General features: G+C 31.9%; 1 protein-coding gene across 1 annotated transcript; it reads right to left on the bottom strand.

Moving 5' to 3' along the window:
• Nucleotides 1-8,195: 8,195 nt before the first annotated feature.
• Nucleotides 8,196-11,735, bottom strand: LOC124838233 (protein trichome birefringence-like 2). Its single transcript, XM_047313787.2, has 5 exons — nucleotides 10,734-11,735; nucleotides 10,243-10,435; nucleotides 9,965-10,155; nucleotides 9,604-9,762; nucleotides 8,196-8,850 (listed from the first exon to the last, which is right to left on the bottom strand). The coding sequence occupies exons 1-5, from the start codon at nucleotides 11,429-11,431 to the stop codon at nucleotides 8,508-8,510; spliced, it is 1,584 nt and encodes a 527-aa protein (XP_047169743.2). The 5' UTR covers nucleotides 11,432-11,735; the 3' UTR covers nucleotides 8,196-8,507.
• Nucleotides 11,736-23,014: the final 11,279 nt, after the last annotated feature.

Genomic DNA, 23,014 nt, shown 5'->3' with positions numbered 1-23,014 from the left:
AACTTCATTTGAAGGTCTTGTCTAATCAATCTCCCACTTAACATATATATCATTGTGATCCTTCCTATAGCATTTGTGAGTCTTTGGTTTTCTTTGTTATCTTTTGTTCCCCTCTCCTACCATTAAATTACTACAACCACAATTCCATGTATTTTCTTAGGATATTCCCTTAATCACAAAGGTTATAAATGTTTTACTTTGTCCCAAAAAGGTAATAATATCATGGCATGTCATTTTCTATGAAACACAATTTCCTTTTGCCCATATACCTTCCTCCCCTATCTCTACTTATGAAGTTTCACTGATGACATACACTCATCCTTTGTTCATTCATGGTCTAACCCTAATCCAAAGCCTTTGCCTAACCTAAAACTACAAGATTACTCCCCTTCATCCAACACATTGACCTCCACGACTAGCTTATCTACCTCTTCTACTTCAGATCAATACCCTACCTCTGAACCCTACCCGTCCACCATGACCTACTCCTCCTACTAGGACCATGGCCACCTGTAGCATGACCGATTTTTATGAACCTAGAAAGCTCTTTAACCTTTGTGTTTCCATTGCTGATCTAATGGTATCACCTCTTCCTAAAAATCCTTCAGACCTTAATTGGAAATTTGCCATGCAGTTTGAATTTGATGATCTAATTAAAAATAATATGAGGGATTTGATTTTGCGACCTTGTAATGTTAATATCATTCATTATATGTGAATTATCATACGTAAAAAGAGATTTGATGGTTGTTTTGAGCATTACAAAACTTGTCTTGTAAGTGATGACAAGTCTCAAATTGTAGACATGGATTGTGATGAGACGTTCAATCTTGTGGTGAAACCCACGATCATTCGCATGGTTCTCACCATTGCTCTTTCTAACTCTTGGCTCATTCATCAGTTGGATGTTTAGAGTGTCTTTTTCAATGGTGATCTTCATGAGACTGTATACACTCATCAACTGTTCGATTTGCGTGATTCTCTTCACTATGATCATGTTTATCGCTTGAGGAAATCTCTTCATGGTTTGAAGCAAACGCCTTGTGCTTGGTACCAACACTTTGCTAACATGACATACATTGATGACATCATTCTGAATACCTCATCCCATGACCTTCGCAAATCTATCATGATATTCCTTGTCTTTGAATTTTCTATGAAGGATCTTGATCATTTGAGTTATTTTCTTAAGATTGTTATGATAAGACATGCAAGTGGCTTGTTCCTCAATCAGAGCATTTATGAGAGTGACATCATTGCATGTACTGACATGACCTCTTGTAATCCTTCTGTTACTCTGGTTGATACTAAGCAGAAGCTTAGTACATCCTCCAACATATTGTATGAAGATCCCACTATGTACCAGAACCTTTTCGGCATCGTACAATATCTCACCTTCATTCTCCTTGATATTTCATATGTTGTTCAATAAGTTTGTCTTCACATGAATGTACCCTACATTAAGCACATACTAGCATTAAAACACATTATGTAGCATGTTAAGGGTACCTTCTAGTGTGATTGTATCTCTATCCAACCTTTATTGAGAAACTTATTTCTTAATTTGATGCTGATTGGGGTGGATGTCTTGAGATCATACGCTCTACATGTGGTTACTGTGTGTTTCTTGGTGGCAATCTCATCTCCTAGTCTTCAAAGCACCAACATACTCTCTCTCTCATTCTAATGTAGAGGTTGAATACTAAGGTGTTGCAAATGTTGTTGTTGAATCTTGTTGGCTCTACAATCTCCTACTAGAGTTTCATTGTGATGGACAAATTTGTAAGCACCAAAATATGATGTCACAAACTTGTTTCACAATCGGCAAGTATGACCGAATCGTTTCAAGTAATAAACTTGGTAAGACCAAGTATCGTTCTCCCAAAGGACTCACGGCCTAGTTTAGTTATGTGATTTGTTGATTAGCTAAGACTTAAGAACACAATAATTGAAGTTTAATATGCAAAGACGAAAATTAAATATGTATGCATGAATTGATCAATGACAAAGACAAAAGATAAACACTTTCAAGGAAATATATGAATGAATATGTTGTTGGGGGTCAATTTCATCTCATCCACTCTCATATATTTTAGGAATTCAACATTCAAATCATCACTGTTAATGCCACTCTCTAATGTACCATTCTAGATGGCTTCTCCCTAATCAAATAGTTCATACAATTCCTAGCATTCCTAATGATTAGTTCATGAGTGTAGGAGCTTAAAGGCAACCAATATAATATTGTCAGTATAATATTGGGAGAAATTCCCCGGATCTAGATTTCCCCGTACGTGTCCGTATCAACAAAACCAATAATCATGCATTAGAATGAGTTAAACAATGCAAGCATTGAGCAAAGAGGAAAAACCCTAACTAATGATGAAAGAAAGCATATGTCTTAATTCAAAGATGTACTCAACAAATCCATATATGAGAGCTTCAAGAGATTACTTTGATTCCCCAACAAACATACAAGGTTTAGTTCACCATATTCATGGTGAACCTAGATGAATTACAATGAAAGTATGAAAGAATAAACCCAATAAAGGTGAAGAGGTAGCCTGAGCATCCAAGATCCTCCTTCAAAGGGGTGAAAGAGAGAGTGTTTGCCTCGTTTCTGCCAAAGATGCCTAACTATAGGACGTGCAAGCCCTTATATACTAATCTAGAGTTACAAAAGATTACAAAAGTCCAAGCCCAAAAAGTGCCGCTCAGCGGTATTTACCGCTAACCTAAAAGATAGAATAAGAATAAAATAAAATCTAACCTAAAAAGATAAAAAGATAAAATCTAATAAAATAAAATAAAATCTAATCTAAAAAGATAAAATAAAATCAAATAAAAACCGAAAAATAAAAAACAGAAAATAAAAACAGAAAACAGAAAAACAGAAAACAGAAAAAATAAAATAAAATCAAATAAAATACAAACTGAAAAATATAAACAGAAAAATAAAATAAAATAAAAATTCGAAATTTAAAATAAAATAAAAAAAAATAAGTCAAAGATAATCAATAATCACACAAATTAACCAGTTAAACCACGAGTCCCCGGCAACGGCGCCAAAAACTTGATGGACAAATTTGTAAGCACCAAAATATGATGTCACAAACTTGTTTCACAATCGGCAAGTATGACCGAATCGTTTCAAGTAATAAACTTGGTAAGACCAAGTATCGTTCTCCCAAAGGACTCACGGCCTAGTTTAGTTATGTGATTTGTTGATTAGCTAAGACTTAAGAACACAATAATTGAAGTTTAATATGCAAAGACGAAAATTAAATATGTATGCATGAATTGATCAATGACAAAGACAAAAGATAAACACTTTCAAGGAAATATATGAATGAATATGTTGTTGGGGGTCAATTTCATCTCATCCACTCTCATATATTTTAGGAATTCAACATTCAAATCATCACTGTTAATGCCACTCTCTAATGTACCATTCTAGATGGCTTCTCCCTAATCAAATAGTTCATACAATTCCTAGCATTCCTAATGATTAGTTCATGAGTGCAGGAGCTTAAAGGCAACCAATATAATATTGTCAGTATAATATTGGGAGAAATTCCCCGGATCTAGATTTCCCCGTACGTGTCCGTATCAACAAAACCAATAATCATGCATTAGAATGAGTTAAACAATGCAAGCATTGAGCAAAGAGGAAAAACCCTAACTAATGATGAAAGAAAGCATATGTCTTAATTCAAAGATGTACTCAACAAATCCATATATGAGAGCTTCAAGAGATTACTTTGATTCCCCAACAAACATACAAGGTTTAGTTCACCATATTCATGGTGAACCTAGATGAATTACAATGAAAGTATGAAAGAATAAACCCAATAAAGGTGAAGAGGTAGCCTGAGCATCCAAGATCCTCCTTCAAAGGGGTGAAAGAGAGAGTGTTTGCCTCGTTTCTGCCAAAGATGCCTAACTATAGGACGTGCAAGCCCTTATATACTAATCTAGAGTTACAAAAGATTACAAAAGTCCAAGCCCAAAAAGTGCCGCTCAGCGGTGATTGCGCGTCTTCTTTCTTCCCCTCAGCGGCCATTTTGCCCCTCAGCGGTTCCAACGTCACCTCTTGAGTGCCGCTCAGCGGTAGTTTGCCGCTGAGCGGTGCCTTCGACTTCTCCTTTTTGCACTCTTTCTTGTCTTTTCGAATGTCCTCTCTCTTATTCTTCACTTCTTTCACCAAATTCACCTCAAAACCTGCACAAAAACACTTAAATCAAGCATAAACCTGTCCAACTCTCTTATTTCTGAAAATATAAACAAAAGGCATGATTTCAAGCTAGTTTCTAAGTCTAAAGGTTGCTTTTAGTATCAACTTTAAGCATGAAAATAACAGTTTTTCAACTGTTATCACATTGTTGGCTCTACAATCTCCTACAAATTGTAATAATGTTGGTACCATTTATCTATTTGATAATCCTATGAAACATCAACTCACAAAATATGTTAAAATGGATATTACTTTGTTCGAGAAAAGGTATCACGTGGTCAGACATGAGTTCTTTATGTTCCTCTCCGTCGATTGATCGTTGACATCTTCACTAAAGACCTACCTCGCTTTTTTTATGATCTCTAAACCAATTTAAGTATCCATAAACATACCGCTTAGACTACGAAGGCAAATTATTCTTCTGAAATTAAACTAATTTACAATTAATCTCTAGTAATTAAACTAATTAAATTTATGTAATTAGGTTATTAAATATTTTGTAACTATGCATAATTACATTTACTATTTAGCTCATACGCTTTTATATATATATATATTCAAATCATCTTTTTTCTTACAATATAGAAAAAAAAAACAAGGGAATAATATAACGATGTAGGCTAGGCAGTGTTGGGACGTGATTCCTAGTAAAGCAAAGCTAGAGTAAAGAATATATTGAAGGCTTCCTAGTACCTTCAAAGGTTTATATAGGCAAGGTGGTGGTGGTGGTAGTCATACGAAAATAAGAGCAAATAACAAAACCTCTTATACTATGCAATTAGATAGAAAATTGAGCATGATCTTGGACTGAAAAATATAATGAAAACAAGGGCCCCAATGGTTTTAAATTCCGAATTGAAATCACATTGTGGAAAAGTCAGTTGTACTAGGCCTTCTTCTTATGACATTTGGAAAGTGGATCACAACATTTATAATTACTAAGTTGACGACTGCCTAAGCAATCCTCCAAATTTGAACGTAAATTAAACTAAGCTCACAGTAAAAACATATAAATTTTGGATTATGAGGGGACCCAAAACTCGATTCCTAATCGGAACCGACTCAGATTTTCCATTAAGTGTCGTGTACCCATTTGCAATATGGTGGACCATTCTGCTTTCCATTATTAAAAAGGAAACAGAGGTTAATATAAATAATTAACTCAAGACAAAGCAATCTTATTGTTCTGACCCAGTGAAACTAAATAGCAGCTTTTGTTTTTGTTTTTGTAATAAAGGCCACAAAGAAAAGTTGAGAAAACAAGCTGTGATCTCCTTCACTGTAATATAGGCTTAGCTGTTGCTGCACACATTATGAGTGGTTAGCAGTAATAAATAAATTGCAAAGTTAGATTCTAAAAGGGTGTAGAAAAAAAATGATGCACATTTTGTTTGTTTGCTTAAAGAAGAGGCAAGGTGAAAAAAACTTGAGTGGATAGTCTAGCTGCTATTATTGTGTGCATATCTGATAAGGAGATCACTTACCATTTCAGTAAAATGTCCCTTTTATTTGGTAAACCTTTTTTCTATTTTGGTTCCTTATTTCATAAATAATATGCATAGATGCGTGGTGAAAAAGTAATCAAAACGCATATTTTGCAACACATCTCCCAGTGTTAGTTTTCAACTTGATAAAACGCTCAATCAAGCACAAGTCGAGAAAAGTAAGTCAAACCAAGTTCAAAAGGACCCTTCTAATGTCCGTTAAGGCAGAGGGAAAGAGAAAGAGAAAGAGAAAGAGAAAGGACTCTTCAACGTAAGTTGAAGCTATTGACTGCAACTTTTATTGACTAATATATAAAAAGAAGATGACTCGAGTGTTTGGTGATAGTGGAATGATTGTTTTAAGAAAGAGGGTTGAAAAAGGCCTCAGAAGATACAAAAGAAGAGCGGATGATAAGGATTAACATAAGGAAGTTAAAAGACTTTAGCTGAATTGAAGGGTCAGGATTGTAGATTTTGAGATCTCAAATTGGAAGCAATGTATTTTGAAACGTTGCAAAGTACAAAAGACAAGAAAACAAACATGGGGTGTTGTAGCATAGCTTTGCTGGCATGGCTGGTGAGAAAGAATGAAATTAGTGGATGATTAAGACGACATGTATCATTCAAAGCAAAGTGGGGATACAGAATCAGCAAGTGGATTCACTGATCCAATAACGTCCAATAATCAAAAGTCAAGCACCAATGAAAAAAGTAGAGGGTCGGTACCCATGTTTGAAGTTTATTACATTGACACTCATATCCTTCATCACTCCAATATTTCTCCTTCATCTCTCATTTCTGCCATTTTTACACCATTCTCTAGTTCCTCTTAAATTTCCTGGCAGAGTGTAATGTGCAGTATGAAAAGAAAATTTGAAGACTATGGAAAATGAAGGTAAAAGGTTCAACACCACCATAACTAAGAGTCTGTTAGATTAGCTCTATCTTGATTATAACCAAATTAAGAACAAGTTAGGTAATTAGGTTAAGGTTAAAATAGTCCATGATCAAATAAATGCTTTAACCTATCATTTATATATTTATTTATTTATTTTTAATGGAGACTCTACTGTATGTTATCTCTCATCACTTTCTACAATTGCAACTTTTAAATTTAATGGTTTGAAAGCAAAAGTTTGGATAATGAATAGATCATAGCACTTCTGAGTTTCTCAATCATCAGCTATTTAAAGCAATGGTCAGAAACTAACTTCCCCACTAGCCTTCTGTAGAGCCCTTTGGAGAAATAATTCAAACAAATCTATCTGGTATAAGCATGGAGCTCTGCTGGCAAAAATCAATCCATGGCTCTTGAAGAAGCATGGAGGATTGTGTGAGAGGGTCCTCACCCTTCACACTGCACCTCTTACAGTTTGCTTATGCTTAGCCATTGGCTTCTCTAATCATTAACCACAAAGGGGTATATATGGAGGAACATAATTCTCTTTGAGTCTCATGATGCAGAGAAACATTCTCCATAGGTCAGAGAAGCTCTGGCTGCAGCCAAGCAAACCGGCAAGTCACAGAAAGGCAATGGACTCTCTCTCATTAAGGGGTCCTTATGGCTATGTAATTGACTCTATTATAGTCCTTCTTCTTCTTCTTCTTCTACAAGTAGAATGTAATAAACAAAGATGTTCTTTCTTTGAGAAGCTATAGCTACCAACTTGTGTTGTCCACAACACTCAATTTGCAGATGACTAGAATCCGGCTCTCTTCAGGTTCTGCAGATGAGTAGGTAGGTAATTATAACCTTGTAATCCTCTCTCTTTCCCTAACCTTCTTGTGTGTCTTAGTGTGTATGCTTGCTGTGTTGTGTGGCCTTATATGCAATAAAATAATTTCAGTAGTGCTTTAGCTCCTTAAAAGGGTAGGGTTATCTTCTACACAAGTTGATTGGTTAGAAAAGCTGCAAAACCCTCCTAGAAAAGTTGTTAAAAGTAAAAAATTACCAAGCCACTTTTGCACTCCACTTTCTGATTTTACTGAGATTAACTCTGGATAAAACAGCATTCACAAGTGGAAATTTTATTTGCTAAAATTCATATGAAGTCAATCACTAGTATTTGAGTGTTTGTTTTTCACCTCAACACACACTTTGCTTACCACCCTTTTTCGTTAATGGTTCATGAAATATAGAGTTAAAAATTGGAAGAACGAAAGACATTCATCACCATATCCCTTGTATATTTTCTACTAATAATTAACTGTCAGGAGAATACACTGTTTAAAAGAAATGTCATTTTGTCCCATTAATAGAATCTCAAACCCCATTAGGAAATTGGAAGAGAATTTAATTTCATCTATACCTATTAGCCAATGGGAGAGAGATTCTTCTTGTCTTAAATAGAATAGCCATTGTATCATAAGTAGAATCCCAAATCCTAAACCATCAGAAAAAAATTATCCTTTTACACAAATTTGATCCTGTATTTTCTATAACTGATGTATCAGAGAGATTCAGATAAAACTAAATAAAACATAAAAATTTCGTACCATTCCAAGTATTATGATTTGTGCTGTAAATACTACATACGTGAATACAAAATCCATTTACTTTTTTATTGAAAACGAACACCTTAAGAAAGTGTCTCGAACCTCAGAACCAAGGGAAGAATTGGCAAGCCAATCCACTTTCGTGTTTCCTTCCCTCGCTATCTTGTTCATTCTTATCAAACTATCACTAAAGGCATGCAGCAAAAAACTTATAGCATACATATGTTGAATACAACTATAACTATGCAAAAAGAATAAGAAACTGGTAGTGGAATGATTATGAGGAAATTTGTTCAGCTTTTCCAAGTTCCCCTTCCATATTTTAAGAGAGAAACATATAGCAGTTCATTCCAAGTATCTGGTACCCCTGGCAAGCACCAATGGCTACAGTCTTCGAATAGTGCAGTGGAGTTCTGATCCATTGATTTCTTATACTCCTTTCTGTATACCGAAGGATGGCCGTCTTTTCTGTAATCTGTAAGCCTACTTGTATTCATATACACTACTGGGGTTTTCATATGTTGAATGACACTTTCTAGAGCCCTCATTTTTGAAGGATACTTTTGTAAGTAAGTTTCATTAAATATTGGCTCAGTTTCTTTATGGCACTGTCCTCCTGAATTCCACTGGCCACCCCTGCAGAGTATTACAACTTACTCAAGGTATAACAGATGCATATCAATCTCTAAATTACTAAAATATACCACTGAAGTCACCATCACCTTGGAAAAGTCTTGGTAGCAAGATATGATTGTGGTTAAAACAAATCACAAAAGGCAAGTCTTATTGCCAGTAGCTAATTCAAATTACAAGGGTTAGTGGTTGGTCTAAATTATAACCAGATTTTCACGCCATCTAGCAGGTAAATTTCAATTTGCTTAACAAAGAACAAATCCAACCCAGTGGTGCAAAACTGATGTTTAAGCAATATATAGTAGAGTTAATTGTATTTTGTATCAGTTTACTACTGTATCAATACTAAAAGCAGGTGCACGCCATGCTGCAAGGAGGAATTTGTTTAAGTACTAAGCCAATAGCAATGATAAAAACAAAGTAACAATAAGCTAAAGAGGTTTTACCTAATAGGAAAGAAAAGAAACTAGAGAGTCTAAGGATAGCACGTTTTCAACTACCAACAACATTTTGTTTATCTCCTGATCAAACAGATCTATCAATTACCAAATGGTGGCATAATCCAAATTTTCTCACAATGAACTATTTCATGTTCATTATTGCATAGACATAATTGTGGATAGCCAAAAGAATAATGTGACAATCAATATAGATGAGAAAGGGCATTGGTAAACAAGTATTTCATAAGTGGCAGATATTTCCAGTTAGGAGCAGGCTTCCATTGAATTGTGGAAACTACGAAAAAGAGAACAATACCAGAAATGGGTGACTGAGTATCCTCGGAAGAAAACCTGAGTTTGATTGGCATTGATTTTTCTGTCAACCCATTTAGCCCAAGTTGTCAAGGCTCTGGTGTATGCATCCAGAACCTTGAGTCTTGCGTGTACATGGTTTCCTTCCTGATAATAATCTTCTCTGTAGCAGTACCAGATGACAGCAAAATTAAAAAAAAAAAAAAAAAAGAGTGCTTATTTGGAGGACATGAAACAAGCAATATATAACAGAACATAAATTAAGGAGAAAGGAAGACGAGAATTAGATATTTGATTGATAAACCAATCTCACATTACAAAGTTACAAACATCAGATAATGTGGTGTGTAGGAAATTGAACTCACCCTTTTGATGTTTTTTCATGGGTCCACCAATGCCCTGTGTTGAAGACTATGATATTAGCATCTTGATACCTGGTCGTAGTCCAGTCCATTAAATCCAGTCTTAATGTCTCAAATGATCCATTTTTTGACTTGAAAGTTGACTCTTGAACAATAAATGGCGAAGCAACAAAATCCACCGAACAATTATAATCCTAAAGTACAGCAAAAAGTTATAGTAAGAAACCATAACACTACAAGATTCACAGTAGACAAATATCAAACAAGTGAAGGAAACTCACCTCAAATCTAAAAGAATAGACACCTTTCTTCTTAAATTCCCTTCTTCCCGAAATTTCAAATACCCGTTTCTTGTTCCTGATGCTTTCACGGAGAATGCATACGAGTGACTCCCACATGTTCCTGTTCAATGAATCCCCCACAAAAACCAGCCTCTGTCCCCTCAACCTCTCCAGAAAATCGGTTGCATTCAAACTGAGAGGTAACAACATGATAACATCAATAAATGATCAAATACTAGAACAGTTGTACTTTGTTCTGAATAAAAGTGACTTCAACCACATCCAATTCATGTCCCAAACATAAAATTTATAATAAAGTAAAAGTCTTCTAATTCATATTGTGTTTATCATATATCTTACTTTCTCATCATTGTTACAGTAAATATGAAATATTGATCTCTTTTCCTCATTCCATTACAAGCTACTTTTCTGTTCTAGATTAACATTAACACTTCATATTCTTTACACACCAACAATTATTATATCTCTACCTTGGAATATTGCACCCATATGGCTGCCATCTCCATTTTACATATTCTGCATCGGGCCTCCCATTCAGGTGGCAGTTAAAATCTCTATCAATATGTGGACAAGACCCTAAAGGATAATATGGCTTTGATTCATCTCTTATCCACTTTCCATGAAAAATGTCACATTCCTCATGTAAACCACCCTGCATCTTTTCATTACGAGTGACAGTTACATTCCTTGAACTATTTTTCCCTACCAAATCCCCTTCATGTTTTCCTTTGTTACTACTCTCTGACAACAAATAAGAAGAAAAACTATAATTCTCCAAACCCTTGTCAACCTTTGTTTCATCCAATACATGATTCACACCATTTGTTCCATCCACAACTACAGCACTTCCCTCTTTAATAATCTTCACAGAATTTTTGTACTCATCAGACTTTGAAGTGTTAGAACTGCTGCTCCCAGAGGTAGAAGAGTGGCTAGTGTTGAAAGGCAAGAAGGGGCAAGAAGCAAGCGAAGAATTTGCACCAACAGTGTTTAGTTGTGGAACAAAGACGGCAACTTTGGGAACTCTGAGAGATTTACCAAGAATGAAGAGGGACAACAAAACAAGAGAAGCTACAACACCTAAACTGAACCATGAAAAAAGTCTTCTTCTGTGTGGCAAAAAGGGATCAGAGAAGGCGAGTCTCTTCACAGAGAAAAGAACATGCATGCTGCTCTTGCTACCAAAAGCGAAAGCTTGAGTATATCAGAGTGATTTTGGAGGTGTGGAACAAGTGAAGAAAACAATGTTCTTGGAGATTCAGAGTTGGGTTGGTGCAGGGTGTGGTGATGTTGTGTGTCTCCTTTTGAAAGAAAGCAGAGGAACAACACAGACAAAAACAAAATGAACCTGTTACAATAGGAGTAATAATACTATAATACCATGTTCCAACAAAAGGATTTCTATATACCTAAATATTATTTATATCTCCAATTTAAGTTAATTATAGTAAGTTTATTAATTTTCCCAATATTATTATATTTCAAAAAAATAAGAATATTTTTAGTCTTACAAGACAAGATGCAAAATTTTGAACTACAAAATACTCTTCCTTCTGTCATCATTAGAAAAGGTGAGTGAATAAAAGAAAAAGAAGCATATTTTTAAGCAAGCTTCAACTTTGCTCATATGTTGATCTAAGGCAGCATCTATACAAGACTCCATTGTAGGATCAATGGATTTAACAATTTACTCAATTGATGAAGACGCTGGTGTAGCTTGCTCGGATTTGGTACATGTAAAGGTGGTGTATTTGAATGTGTTCCTTTGTTTAGAAAACACATTTTTAGAAGAAGTATTCAGACAAAATATCTCAGCTTTGTATGATAATAAAAAAAAAAGATTTCATTGACAATTTAATTTGTGTTTTTGTTCTTTCTATCATCTCTTTCAGAGGTGGACTTTACATTTTTGTTTTTGAAAGCACAAATTTTGATTAATAGGAAAGATCAACACCAGTGTAATCTAATTCCTCGTTTCATGTGTAATCTAGTTTTTAAATTTGAATTTTCTTTATTTTCCTTTGAATTAAATTATTATTGGGAAATGACTTATTTTTCTTCTAAAAATGAGGGTAATAAATAAGTTATGTTCTCTGTTTGAATGATAACTAGTATTTTGTCACATAATATAACTTATTTTATATAATTAAAATTTAAAATAAATAAATAAATATATTTAATAATGTAACGTTCAGTTTAACGTATGAAAACTTAAGATGGAAATAAGAAAACAATTTAGGAATATAAAACTTAGAGCTATTAAATTAGTATATTAATATTAGCATCTTCATGACTATAGGAATTTAGAGTGTGTTTCTTTTAAAAAATAAAACCTTCCAGAATTTATGACACTTGACTTAAGATATATAAATGAAAATTTGTATTTATACTTTCAAACTAAATAATGTTTGAACTTAACTCTTTACATAATAATTTACAGCCAGTCAGGATAATTATTTTGTATATATTCAATTAGTTAAATAAGGTAACTAATATATGCATCAATTTCAATTTCATTATGTCAATAACAATTTTATTCAATTTCAGATCAATATTTTCTAAACTACTCAATTTTTAAATATTAATAACAGTATTTATAATATACATATAAATCAATCAAATTAAATTAGAACTATACACTTTAAATTCATTGAATAAATAAATCTATTCATATTTTACATGCAAACACACAACTATACATGTAAATATCACTGTAAAAGAAAAACAAATGGCTAGATCATGATATTATAAAGTTTATTGTCTCTAAAATTGTATCTTTTGATGAAAGAATACATAAAAAAACAATACTTTAAAGATATGTGAAAGAAATTTTTTTTAAAATAAAGTAAGTTTTGTAAAAAATGTTATTAAATAATTAATATTTTAATTTTGATATTAAATATAAACTTATTTTAATATTTTTAAATCATCTTTATTAAACTTAACCCTAGACGTTACAAATTACATTTTAGCTTTACAAGAATGACTGATGAGAAAATTGTAAATGTATAATTACCATCATCAGGTGAAATCATCAACTTTAATAGTTCATTGGAACAAAGATTGATTGGGAATAGAAACAAATAGTTTATAGGAATAGGTTTTACATAGTGTTTATCAAAGAATTTATTATTACCATCTCAATTCTTATAATGATTTGAAATTGAAGGCCAATCAATATTGTTCATTGTTATTTTCTTGTCAAGAATATATATAAAACTAAATTGATTTATACATTTCTGATAATTATATTCAATGAACTTATTTGCACTTTTCATATTGATTGTTTTTTATGATTAGATTTATGGTCGAAATTTAAAACATAATAAATATTTTTTTATATACTAATAATTATAATAAATAAAATAATTTTAAATTTATACATTTTATTTTATATTTATAATGTAAAGAGAAGAGATAGTGTAAAGAATTCTATTCTTTTAGCATAATAAAAGTTAAAGGATCAACTTAGAAATTTAATACCTTCTAAAATAATCTTCTTTTTATATTGTTTTTCAAAATTTGTTTTTTCTTCTATCAATTATATTTTAAATGGTTTTCCTTTTTAATTAAAAATATAAATAAATAAAATAGAAAACGTAACCACTATTTCTTAAAATTAAAACAATATTTTTACTTTTAAATTTTTATGAAACAATTTAAAAAAAAGTTGAAGTATATATCAAAATTAAATACATAAAAAAAAATTTATTTTCTCTAGATAAAATAAAAATATGTCGCATATCTAAAGAGTAACATGGATACATATTTTAAAAACTTATTACCTTTATAAGTATTTCTTTTTTCAAAAATTAAAATGAAAAAAATTGAAATTAAATTGTAAAATACATTAATTTGAAAAAAAGTACATTAGTTTGTCTCAATTTATATTTTAAGTATATTTTAACAAATTTTTGTTAAAAAGTTTAAAAAAAACTTTATTCTAATATATATATATATATATATATATATATATATATATATATATATATATAATGAAACATTAACTATTGTTATTCCAAGTTTATAAAACATAGAATAAAGTATTTATTCAGTAAGATTGTTTCAAGAGATCACATACTTACTGCCATTGTTAAACTGTAATTAGTTTAAGATAATAAAAAATTATAAAATTAGCATTCTTAGTTTGTAGTTTCAAACATTTATTATTCGTTATAACTATTTTTATTATATATTTATATTTTAGTTAATTATTAATTAATTATATATTCACAACTAAAGTTAAGATGAAAGACCTATCTTTGTTTTTATGTTTAATTTGACTGCGAAATATTTTTATTAAAGTAAAACCTCGATAAAGGGAAAGAAATTAGTAAAGAGAAGATAGGTTAAACATGCGGTGGTGTAAAGATAGATAGATGTAGGGGTACCACCGCATTCTATATAGTATGATAACGGAACACGTGTAGGGCCGATCTCGGCATGCACATCAAAACAAAGTTTCTCTGGAAGAAGTACAGGTGTAGCGAGAAGACATCGTAACTGTTGCAGCTTTAACGTTCTGCTTGTGCAGTGAATAAAGTTAATGTCTGCTACCACTGCCTGCCACATTAATTGGTAAAGTATGTGTGCTTATTTCATCACACCATAATTCATTCCCATTTTCAGAATAGTTTTTTCAACTTAAATCAATATATTTTTCTTTCTTCCTTATATATTGTTACTTAAATTTTAAATATTTTATAAATATAATTTTTTTATTATAATTTTATGAATTTTTTTTATTAAATATTTCAAAAGCATTTTGTTTTGTATATTTTCTTTTACTTTTGTTATTACTAAAACAAATAATTATATTAATTATTTTTATTATAAAAACCTAAAAAAATTGTGTTTTAAATGTGATACCATGTTTTAAATAATAAAGATTGGATTATCTAAATATTAAAAATTTAAAGTATAAAAGTTAATTATATATATGTTTTTATTTTTAGTGAATTTTCTTAAATAAGTTACTTACTTTACTTTTTTTTCTCAATTGTTTTTACTTTTGAAAAATTGGAGTAAGTTTTTATTCTTAATTTTGTACTAACACCATTAAAGAGATGTCATGTATTAGTTTCTGATTATTTTTATCTTTTAAATATTTTTTTAAATATTTTTATTTTTTATTTTTTATTAATTTTAAAAAAATAAAAAAATTGTCACGTGTTAAAGTGGTGTGACTGTCAATCACATGTTATTGCACTAGTCTCAATTTGGTTCTATATATTTATTTTATTTTAATTTGGTCCATTTATTTTTGTTTTATCTTAATTTAGTCCTATTCTTTTAAAATTAAACAATTTTTTCATTTTCCAAATTCAAACAAAATTTAATTTGTATATAAATCTTTATAAATATTTTTATTAAAATTGATATTTTTATTAAATATTTTTAATAAGATTAAGTTTATTTATATTATACTTAATTAATTATATAAATGTTAATTATGTTATTTAAATATAGGCTTAATACCACTGTTGGTCTCTATTTTTGTCAACTTTGTTCAATGCGAAACTCTGTTTTTTTTGGATGTTCAATGTAGTCCCTTATATCGTAATTTATGTTCAATTTTATCCTTTTGGCAAAGGACATTTAAATCGTTAACACCTAAATGTCCAAATGACCATTCAGTGAAGGACGTGGCCACTTAAAGGCATAGTTGAGAGTCAGCTTTGACACATCACCCTTGACACATCATCATCATCTCCTACCTCTAGAAACCCTAATTTTCCCTACACAGAATGTAACATCCCATAATCTCAGACTTGATAATTCATAGTTGATATATTGTAGTATTACATTTAATGTAACATCCCATAATCTCATACTTGATAATTCATAGTTGATATATTGTAGCATTACACACCATTCACAATGAATACAAAGGATTTCATACATGATATATATATGTTTTAAACTCAGATTTCAACTACAAACTCATAAATATAACTCGAACTTTTCTAATTTATTCTTTTATCTCTTTCTTCATTGGCACTGAATCAGACGACATTCCTTCATCTGCTCCCGTATAACGAATTATACGATCATCGCACAAACACAAACAAGTAGGGTGAGCTAACATGTAACAAATCATTTATAAAACATGCATAATTACTTTGATACACTCAACAAACATCATATAATAGTTATGTTAGACACCCTCATGCTATCATACAACAATCACACCATAGACACTCATCCCATCGTACCACAATCCCCAATAGACACTCATCCTATCATACCACAGACACTCATCCCATCGTACCACAATCCCCAATAGACACTCATCTGGATGATACGTTGATGAGCGGTCACGGGAGGTTATGCACTTGTGATGACATCTACTTCTCCTTACAAATACACTTCCAAAATACTTCATACCATCCACAAGGTTAGTCTTCAACACTATGTCCAAAACCGGCTCATAGACCAGGACCTCCTGCCCCTCTCACCACATAACTCATCCTTCTCTACTTGAGACCGGATGATTATTAGAGTATCAAGATAACCTCCAAAAATAGGACCCTCAAAATCAACATATACACTAATACCATGTCATTACAGAATCTCTCAACGAGACTCATATCATGCTCATATTCCTCAACTCATACTATACCATTACAAAATCTTCCTATAATACTCATATCATGTTCAGATAATAAATCCAATATAATAAAATTCAGAAATCATACAAAATGAATATATCACAAAATAAATTAACAATAATAAAATATCACTATAAATGGTCACCGGAGAAGAATCAAATGTTTGACGAATCAAACTCGCCATAAACACCAGTACATATGACTAGTCACAACTTACTGGATTTGACCAAGGCTGCTCTATGATCAGGGATGTACCAACTCCGGTTTTTAAGATTCCTCTATCCTACCATCAAAAATATAACCTTAATATAAACGTTCTAGGGAACTAAAAAGTTGAATCTGGCATATCTGGTTAGACATCTTCTTATCCTTCCAGAAAGATGAATCCATCACATATTTTATATCAATTGAGTATATTGCATAATAGTACTTAATCTGTTCAATAGGATTTAAGTTAAAAACCTATCGAGTAGACTTCCAGGAAAGAGAGGTGTGTCACAATGGACAACTTAAGTACCAAGTCTTTCCTTAGCCAAAGTGTTCCTCAACTAGTTTTTAACAAATTTCTTATTTACAGATTCAAAACAACAGCATATAATATTAACACAGAAATTCAATATAGATAGATATACAACAAACACATATGTTTTTCATTAACAATAATCACACAGAATTTCAAGACATGAATAGTAATAAAACAATACTAAATCATAATAGAAAAGCTTAGAAAGGTTAGCTCCCCTACCTTTATTCCAGACTTAGTTTCTTGATCAGAGGTTGTTCCCGGAAAACTTCTAGAATCTTCACACTAAAATCCTTCCTACTCTAAATTCTTCCTAATCTTTCTTTCTTATGGTTTCTCTCTACTTCTTAGTGCAAAATCCCCCTTGCTTGGTATTTATAGGCCAAAATTCTAGTCCTATTTGAATTTTTTTTTAAACAATTTTATTCACCTAAAGTTATTTTGTCTTCTTCTTCATTCAATAAGCACCAAAAGTCTCTTATCCACTTCTTATTTTCAATTCCCTTTATTTATTTATTTATTTATTTATTTATTATTTTTTTAAAAATTAATTTATCTATTTTATAAAAAATATATTTTTGGAGAAATGTATTTTACTAGGTTTGAACCTCTGTCTCAAGTGTTACAAGGTATTTACCATTTGAGTTACTATAAATTTTTGTTTAACTTATCACCTTTTATTTTGTATATAAGCTCATTAGTTATATTTTTCATTCATAAAGAAATTTATTACTACTAAAAATACTACTATTTATTAAAATGGATAATTTTAATGGACTTTACATAGAAACCCTAGTCATCAGACGACCACCAGTCTTGTGCCATCACGACCACCAGAACATCTACCGGGGCCGTCGCAGAAACGCTAGTATCTCACCCAACCTTCTCCACGCCAACCTGCAAGGAGAATTTGCGTCACCACGCTCACGGCCAGCCACCATCTTCGCACCTCCATCATTAGAGATTTCGAAACCTTAACCAGAAACCTTTCATGAACATATCACGTGTAGGTCGCGCCGCTGTTCCAAACGCTCCGCCACAAGCATCACAAAACCAAATCGTGAGTTCCTCGTGCCTTTGAGCAACGTCGTCGTGAAACTTCTTCATTCTCTACCAGCCACCATCAACTTGAAACACAAAAGATCAAAACCCAGAGAACTAGAAATCTCCTTCAAACCAAAAGTGTGATTCACGTAACGGTGAAGAGCCACCAACATCATCATCACCAACCTCTCGCGAGCAAAACCCAAATCGTAGAAACACAAAGCTGAATCACGCAATCATCTTCAACTGTCGCATCAGCACCTCTCCACATACTTCTTCACCATGCCTTCTTCATTCACTTATAGGAGAAAAACCTAGAAGCAAACCAACTATCACGAAGTTCACCAATATCGCCGTGAAGGAGAAACCTTATTCTCGCGTGACGGAATTGAAGCAAGCTTTTCTTCTAATCTGTAGATGAAAATATGAAACCCTAGTTTTTGGGTGAAGAAAGGGGTTGCCACATCTCAAACTCTCATTGGCGTGACCATCCTTAGTCAACTTTGGTCCTAGCCACGTTAGATAATTGCCTTGTAATTCACTATTGAGTGCTATGGGCATTTTACCGTTAACAATTTAAACTTCGTCAGCAAAAATGACCAAATTAAACATAAATTACGAAATTGGAGATTACATTGAACTTTCGAAAAAATGAGTCTCACATCGAACAAAGTTGACAAAAAATAGAGACCAACAATGATATTAAGCCTTAAATATACAAGTAGATGAAAATATGAAACCCTAGTTTTTGGGTGAAGAAAGGGGTTGCCACATCACAAACTCTCATTGGCGTGACCATCCTTAGTCAACTTTGGTCCTAGCCACGTTAGATAATAATTGCCTTGTAATTCACTATTGAGTGCTATGGGCATTTTACCGTTAACAATTTAAACTTCGTCAGCAAAAATGACCAAATTAAACATAAATTACGAAATTGGAGATTACATTGAACTTTCGAAAAAAATGAGTCTCACATCGAACAAAGTTGACAAAAAATAGAGACCAACAATGATATTAAGCCTTAAATATACAAGTTTTAAAAAATAGTGACATGACACGCGGGTGTAAATTTTCAAATGATATGCTTCAGTGAACAAATTATTAATGTTATATTTCACATTTTTTAAAATAAAAATTGGAGAAAATTTCCGTGGAAACCGTAATTAAAGGTAGTTTCTTCTTTTACGATCTTCCACATTAATAAGGATTTTCACATAATTTTCTCCAAATTTTTATTTAAAAAAGATTAAATTCCTTGTCATTAATTTCGTCAATGCTTTTTTACCTCTTATAGGTATATTTAAAGAACGTAATTAACATTTATATAATTAACTAAATATAAATATAAATATACATAATCTTGTTAAAATTATTTAATAAAAATATCAATTTTAATAAAAAATATTTGTATAATATTTATATACATATTAAATTTTGTTTCAATTTGGGGAGGAACAAAATTGTTTAATTTTTTAAAAAAAAATAGGACTAAATTGAGACAAAATGAAAATACATGGACCAAATTAAGACAAAATAAAAATATAAGGACCAAATTGAGACTAATGCAATGATACATGGTCTGACACTAACACGTGACATTGTCAATACCACGTCACACTGTCATTATCACATGACAGAATGTCAATTTGACACGTGCAATTTTTTAATTTAAGAAAAATAAAAAATAAAAATAATTGAAAAATATTTAAAAAATTCAAGAAAACCACGAATAGACACGTGGTACCCTCTTTAACGGTGTTAGAATGGAACTAATAGTAAGGACCTAATTGCTCCAATCTTATTTTAAAAAAAAGAAGCCAATTAAGACAAAAAACAAAGTGAGAGATCTATTTGAGAAAGAGCCATAAAAAATAAGGACCGTATGATTAAACCAAGTATAAATAAAATTTCTATAAACGAGTTTCATTATCTAAATTATATTATCTCTCTAAACTTTCTTTTTGTATAACTCTTTACTCTCTTTAAGCTTTCTATAGAATCCTTTAGACAAGATCTTCAACTTTATTAGACTAGTTTTTTGCAAAAGAGTAAGTTGAATTTTGTTTTTTTTCCTTAGTCTTTGTGCATTTTTATACATGTAGAAGAATTAAGTTTGCATGTGGGGTCTAAGTCTTCTATATGACTCTCTGTTGGTCAATGATCCTAATGTTGTGTTCTAATCATGTTTCTTTTGTTTGTTAGAGTAGATAGAGTTTCATGTACCTTTGTAGTTTTTTAGGAGCTCTAGAGTTGTTTAATCATCTGTTAGGTAAGGGAAGCTAGATGTTTTAGTGTGTGTGAGTTAGATATTGCTGATTGAAATTGGTATGTTGAATATGACTATTGTTTGTTATGAATTGAATGATATGGTTGGTTGAATGAATTGAGTGTTTGGCTTGTGTTTAAACTGTGCTGATTAAGGGAACTAAGGATATGACTATTTGATCAAATTGACATGCACTTTGACCTTAAAAACTATTTTCGAACCGAGCACTAAGTCAGGAATAACAATATAATCATCTGAACAGGAGCCTAGCTCCCCAAACCATAAAATTGAGTTGGCTAGTTTCTAATATGGTGTTGAGCGGTACTAGTGTGGCATTGAGCCCAAGCTTGTTTGTGTAAGTCTGGAAGCAATTTTACTTTAGACTATTGAGCGCTCAGTTTTCCCAGTAAGCGACCATTTTTGTTAATGGTCTAGTGTTGAATGGTGGTAAGGCATTACTGAACACCACTTTTCACTGCAAGTTTGGAACCATTTCAATTCTAAGTCGCTGCACAAAAGAATGGTATCGTTAGGAAAGACATTTTGCGAGAAGAATGATAGTGAACACTAAAATTTTCGTTGACTATAACCTTTTGCAAAAGGTTTGGGGCTGTACGACAAAATTGTCGTTGAACGCCACCCTAAACACTAGTTTATATAATTATTTTGGTTTCTTCTTTTGGTTCATTAGTATTGAATTGTATAATCATTAATTTTTCTAGTGAATATAAAGACTGTATGAATGTATAAACGAAGTTTTGATATGTTTATGTGTCGTATAGTTGTTAAGATAATTTCAAGGAAAAATTATATGTTGGTGATTATTTAGTGTATGCTTTGACATATTAAAGTTCAGAAAAGAGGTATCCTAATATACGACCAACCATTCAACTCATATAGAGATGCATGGGGTGGGGGAGAGAATGACAAAAGGTCTTTATCCTAGATTTTTGGTATTAGGTGTGAAAGATTAACCTCGTGAGTAGTAGGGTGATAACCCCTATGTTTATGACTCTATAAAGCATAAATATTTCTACGAGTGCACACCTACAATGAAGCCCTATGTCAAAGCATGTATCTGAATAATTAAGTCTAGAGTGAGTTGTATGTATGTTTTTGAGTTATAGTAGTTTATAAATGTTGAACTAATATGTGTATAAATTGTTTTATGATGTTTTCTTTTAAACACTAGCTTACACTGCCTTATTTTTTTGTGTATTGTTTCTATTTTGCAATGATCACCTCATAGTATGAGTAGAGGATGAGTTAGGTGCCGACATGCCTATAGTGGAACTCGAGGATGTTAAAGAATGATTGCTTACATTTTAGCTAGCCAACTGTATAAACAATTTCTTATCTTTTGAAAAACTTGTATATTTTTTTGTTTTCTTATACATATACCATGTTGGTATAGTAATTATACTAGATAACTGTATTAATATTTTGTATGTTTTTTATTTGTGTTATGCATTATCAAAATTTATAATGTTCTATTTAGTAATTTTTATGCTATTAAATGAGATGTTACATTTTTGGGATCAGAGTAGTAGTTGCTTTAGGAGATCTGTAGGTATAGGCTTGCTTAACCTATGTTGTGTGTTCTATATATTATGTTAGTAAGTTGTGTGATTGTGTTATGTTAGACCGATGGTTTCTTTTTTGGTATGGACAAAGTTATGACACGTAGGCACCTCCTCCTCCTACAAATCCATATATGTCCATTCTGGTAAGGGTGATGAAATCTTTTGTAGTCACAATACAACAACAAAATGCTTTCATGCTTCAACAACACATCATAGTCATTTAGCAAATAGAGTCTACTAGGCTATCAATTGAGGCATCATAATAGTAGTATCTAGCTGCCATGCAATAAATGGGAGAGGCTTGTGCATGAACTGGACCTTCTCAAGCTCCATATCCTCAAGTCCAAGAATGGAGTTTAGATAGTTCCCTACAACACTATCGAACTAAGTTTAACGGAAAGACAAGCCCATATGAAGCAAATTAGTGGATTAGAGACATGGAAAGGATCTATGGTGCCAAGAGGTGTCCAACGAAGAATAAGTTAGCATACTCAAAGTATATGCTCTCAAGGGAAGTGACACATTGGTGGAGGAGTGTGAAGATGATGCTAAAGGAAAGTAGAGAGACTATTACATGGGAATTGTTCAAGAAGAATTTTATGCTAAATATTTACCAAATAGTGTGAAGTATGCGAAAGCTCTGATAACGGTTGAATTTACCATTATCTGTAATGCAATTTTGATACTAAATTAACCCTTTTTGACTTTGAAGCTGGCTTAAACT

The sequence above is a fragment of the Vigna umbellata genome, chromosome 1 (genome assembly GCF_029865625.1).
Source record: "Vigna umbellata cultivar VRB3 chromosome 1, Vumbellata_1.0, whole genome shotgun sequence".
Taxonomy (NCBI): Eukaryota; Viridiplantae; Streptophyta; class Magnoliopsida; order Fabales; family Fabaceae; genus Vigna; species Vigna umbellata.
The sequence above is the reverse complement of the archived record's forward strand: the minus strand, read 5'-3'. Positions and strand labels throughout refer to the sequence as shown.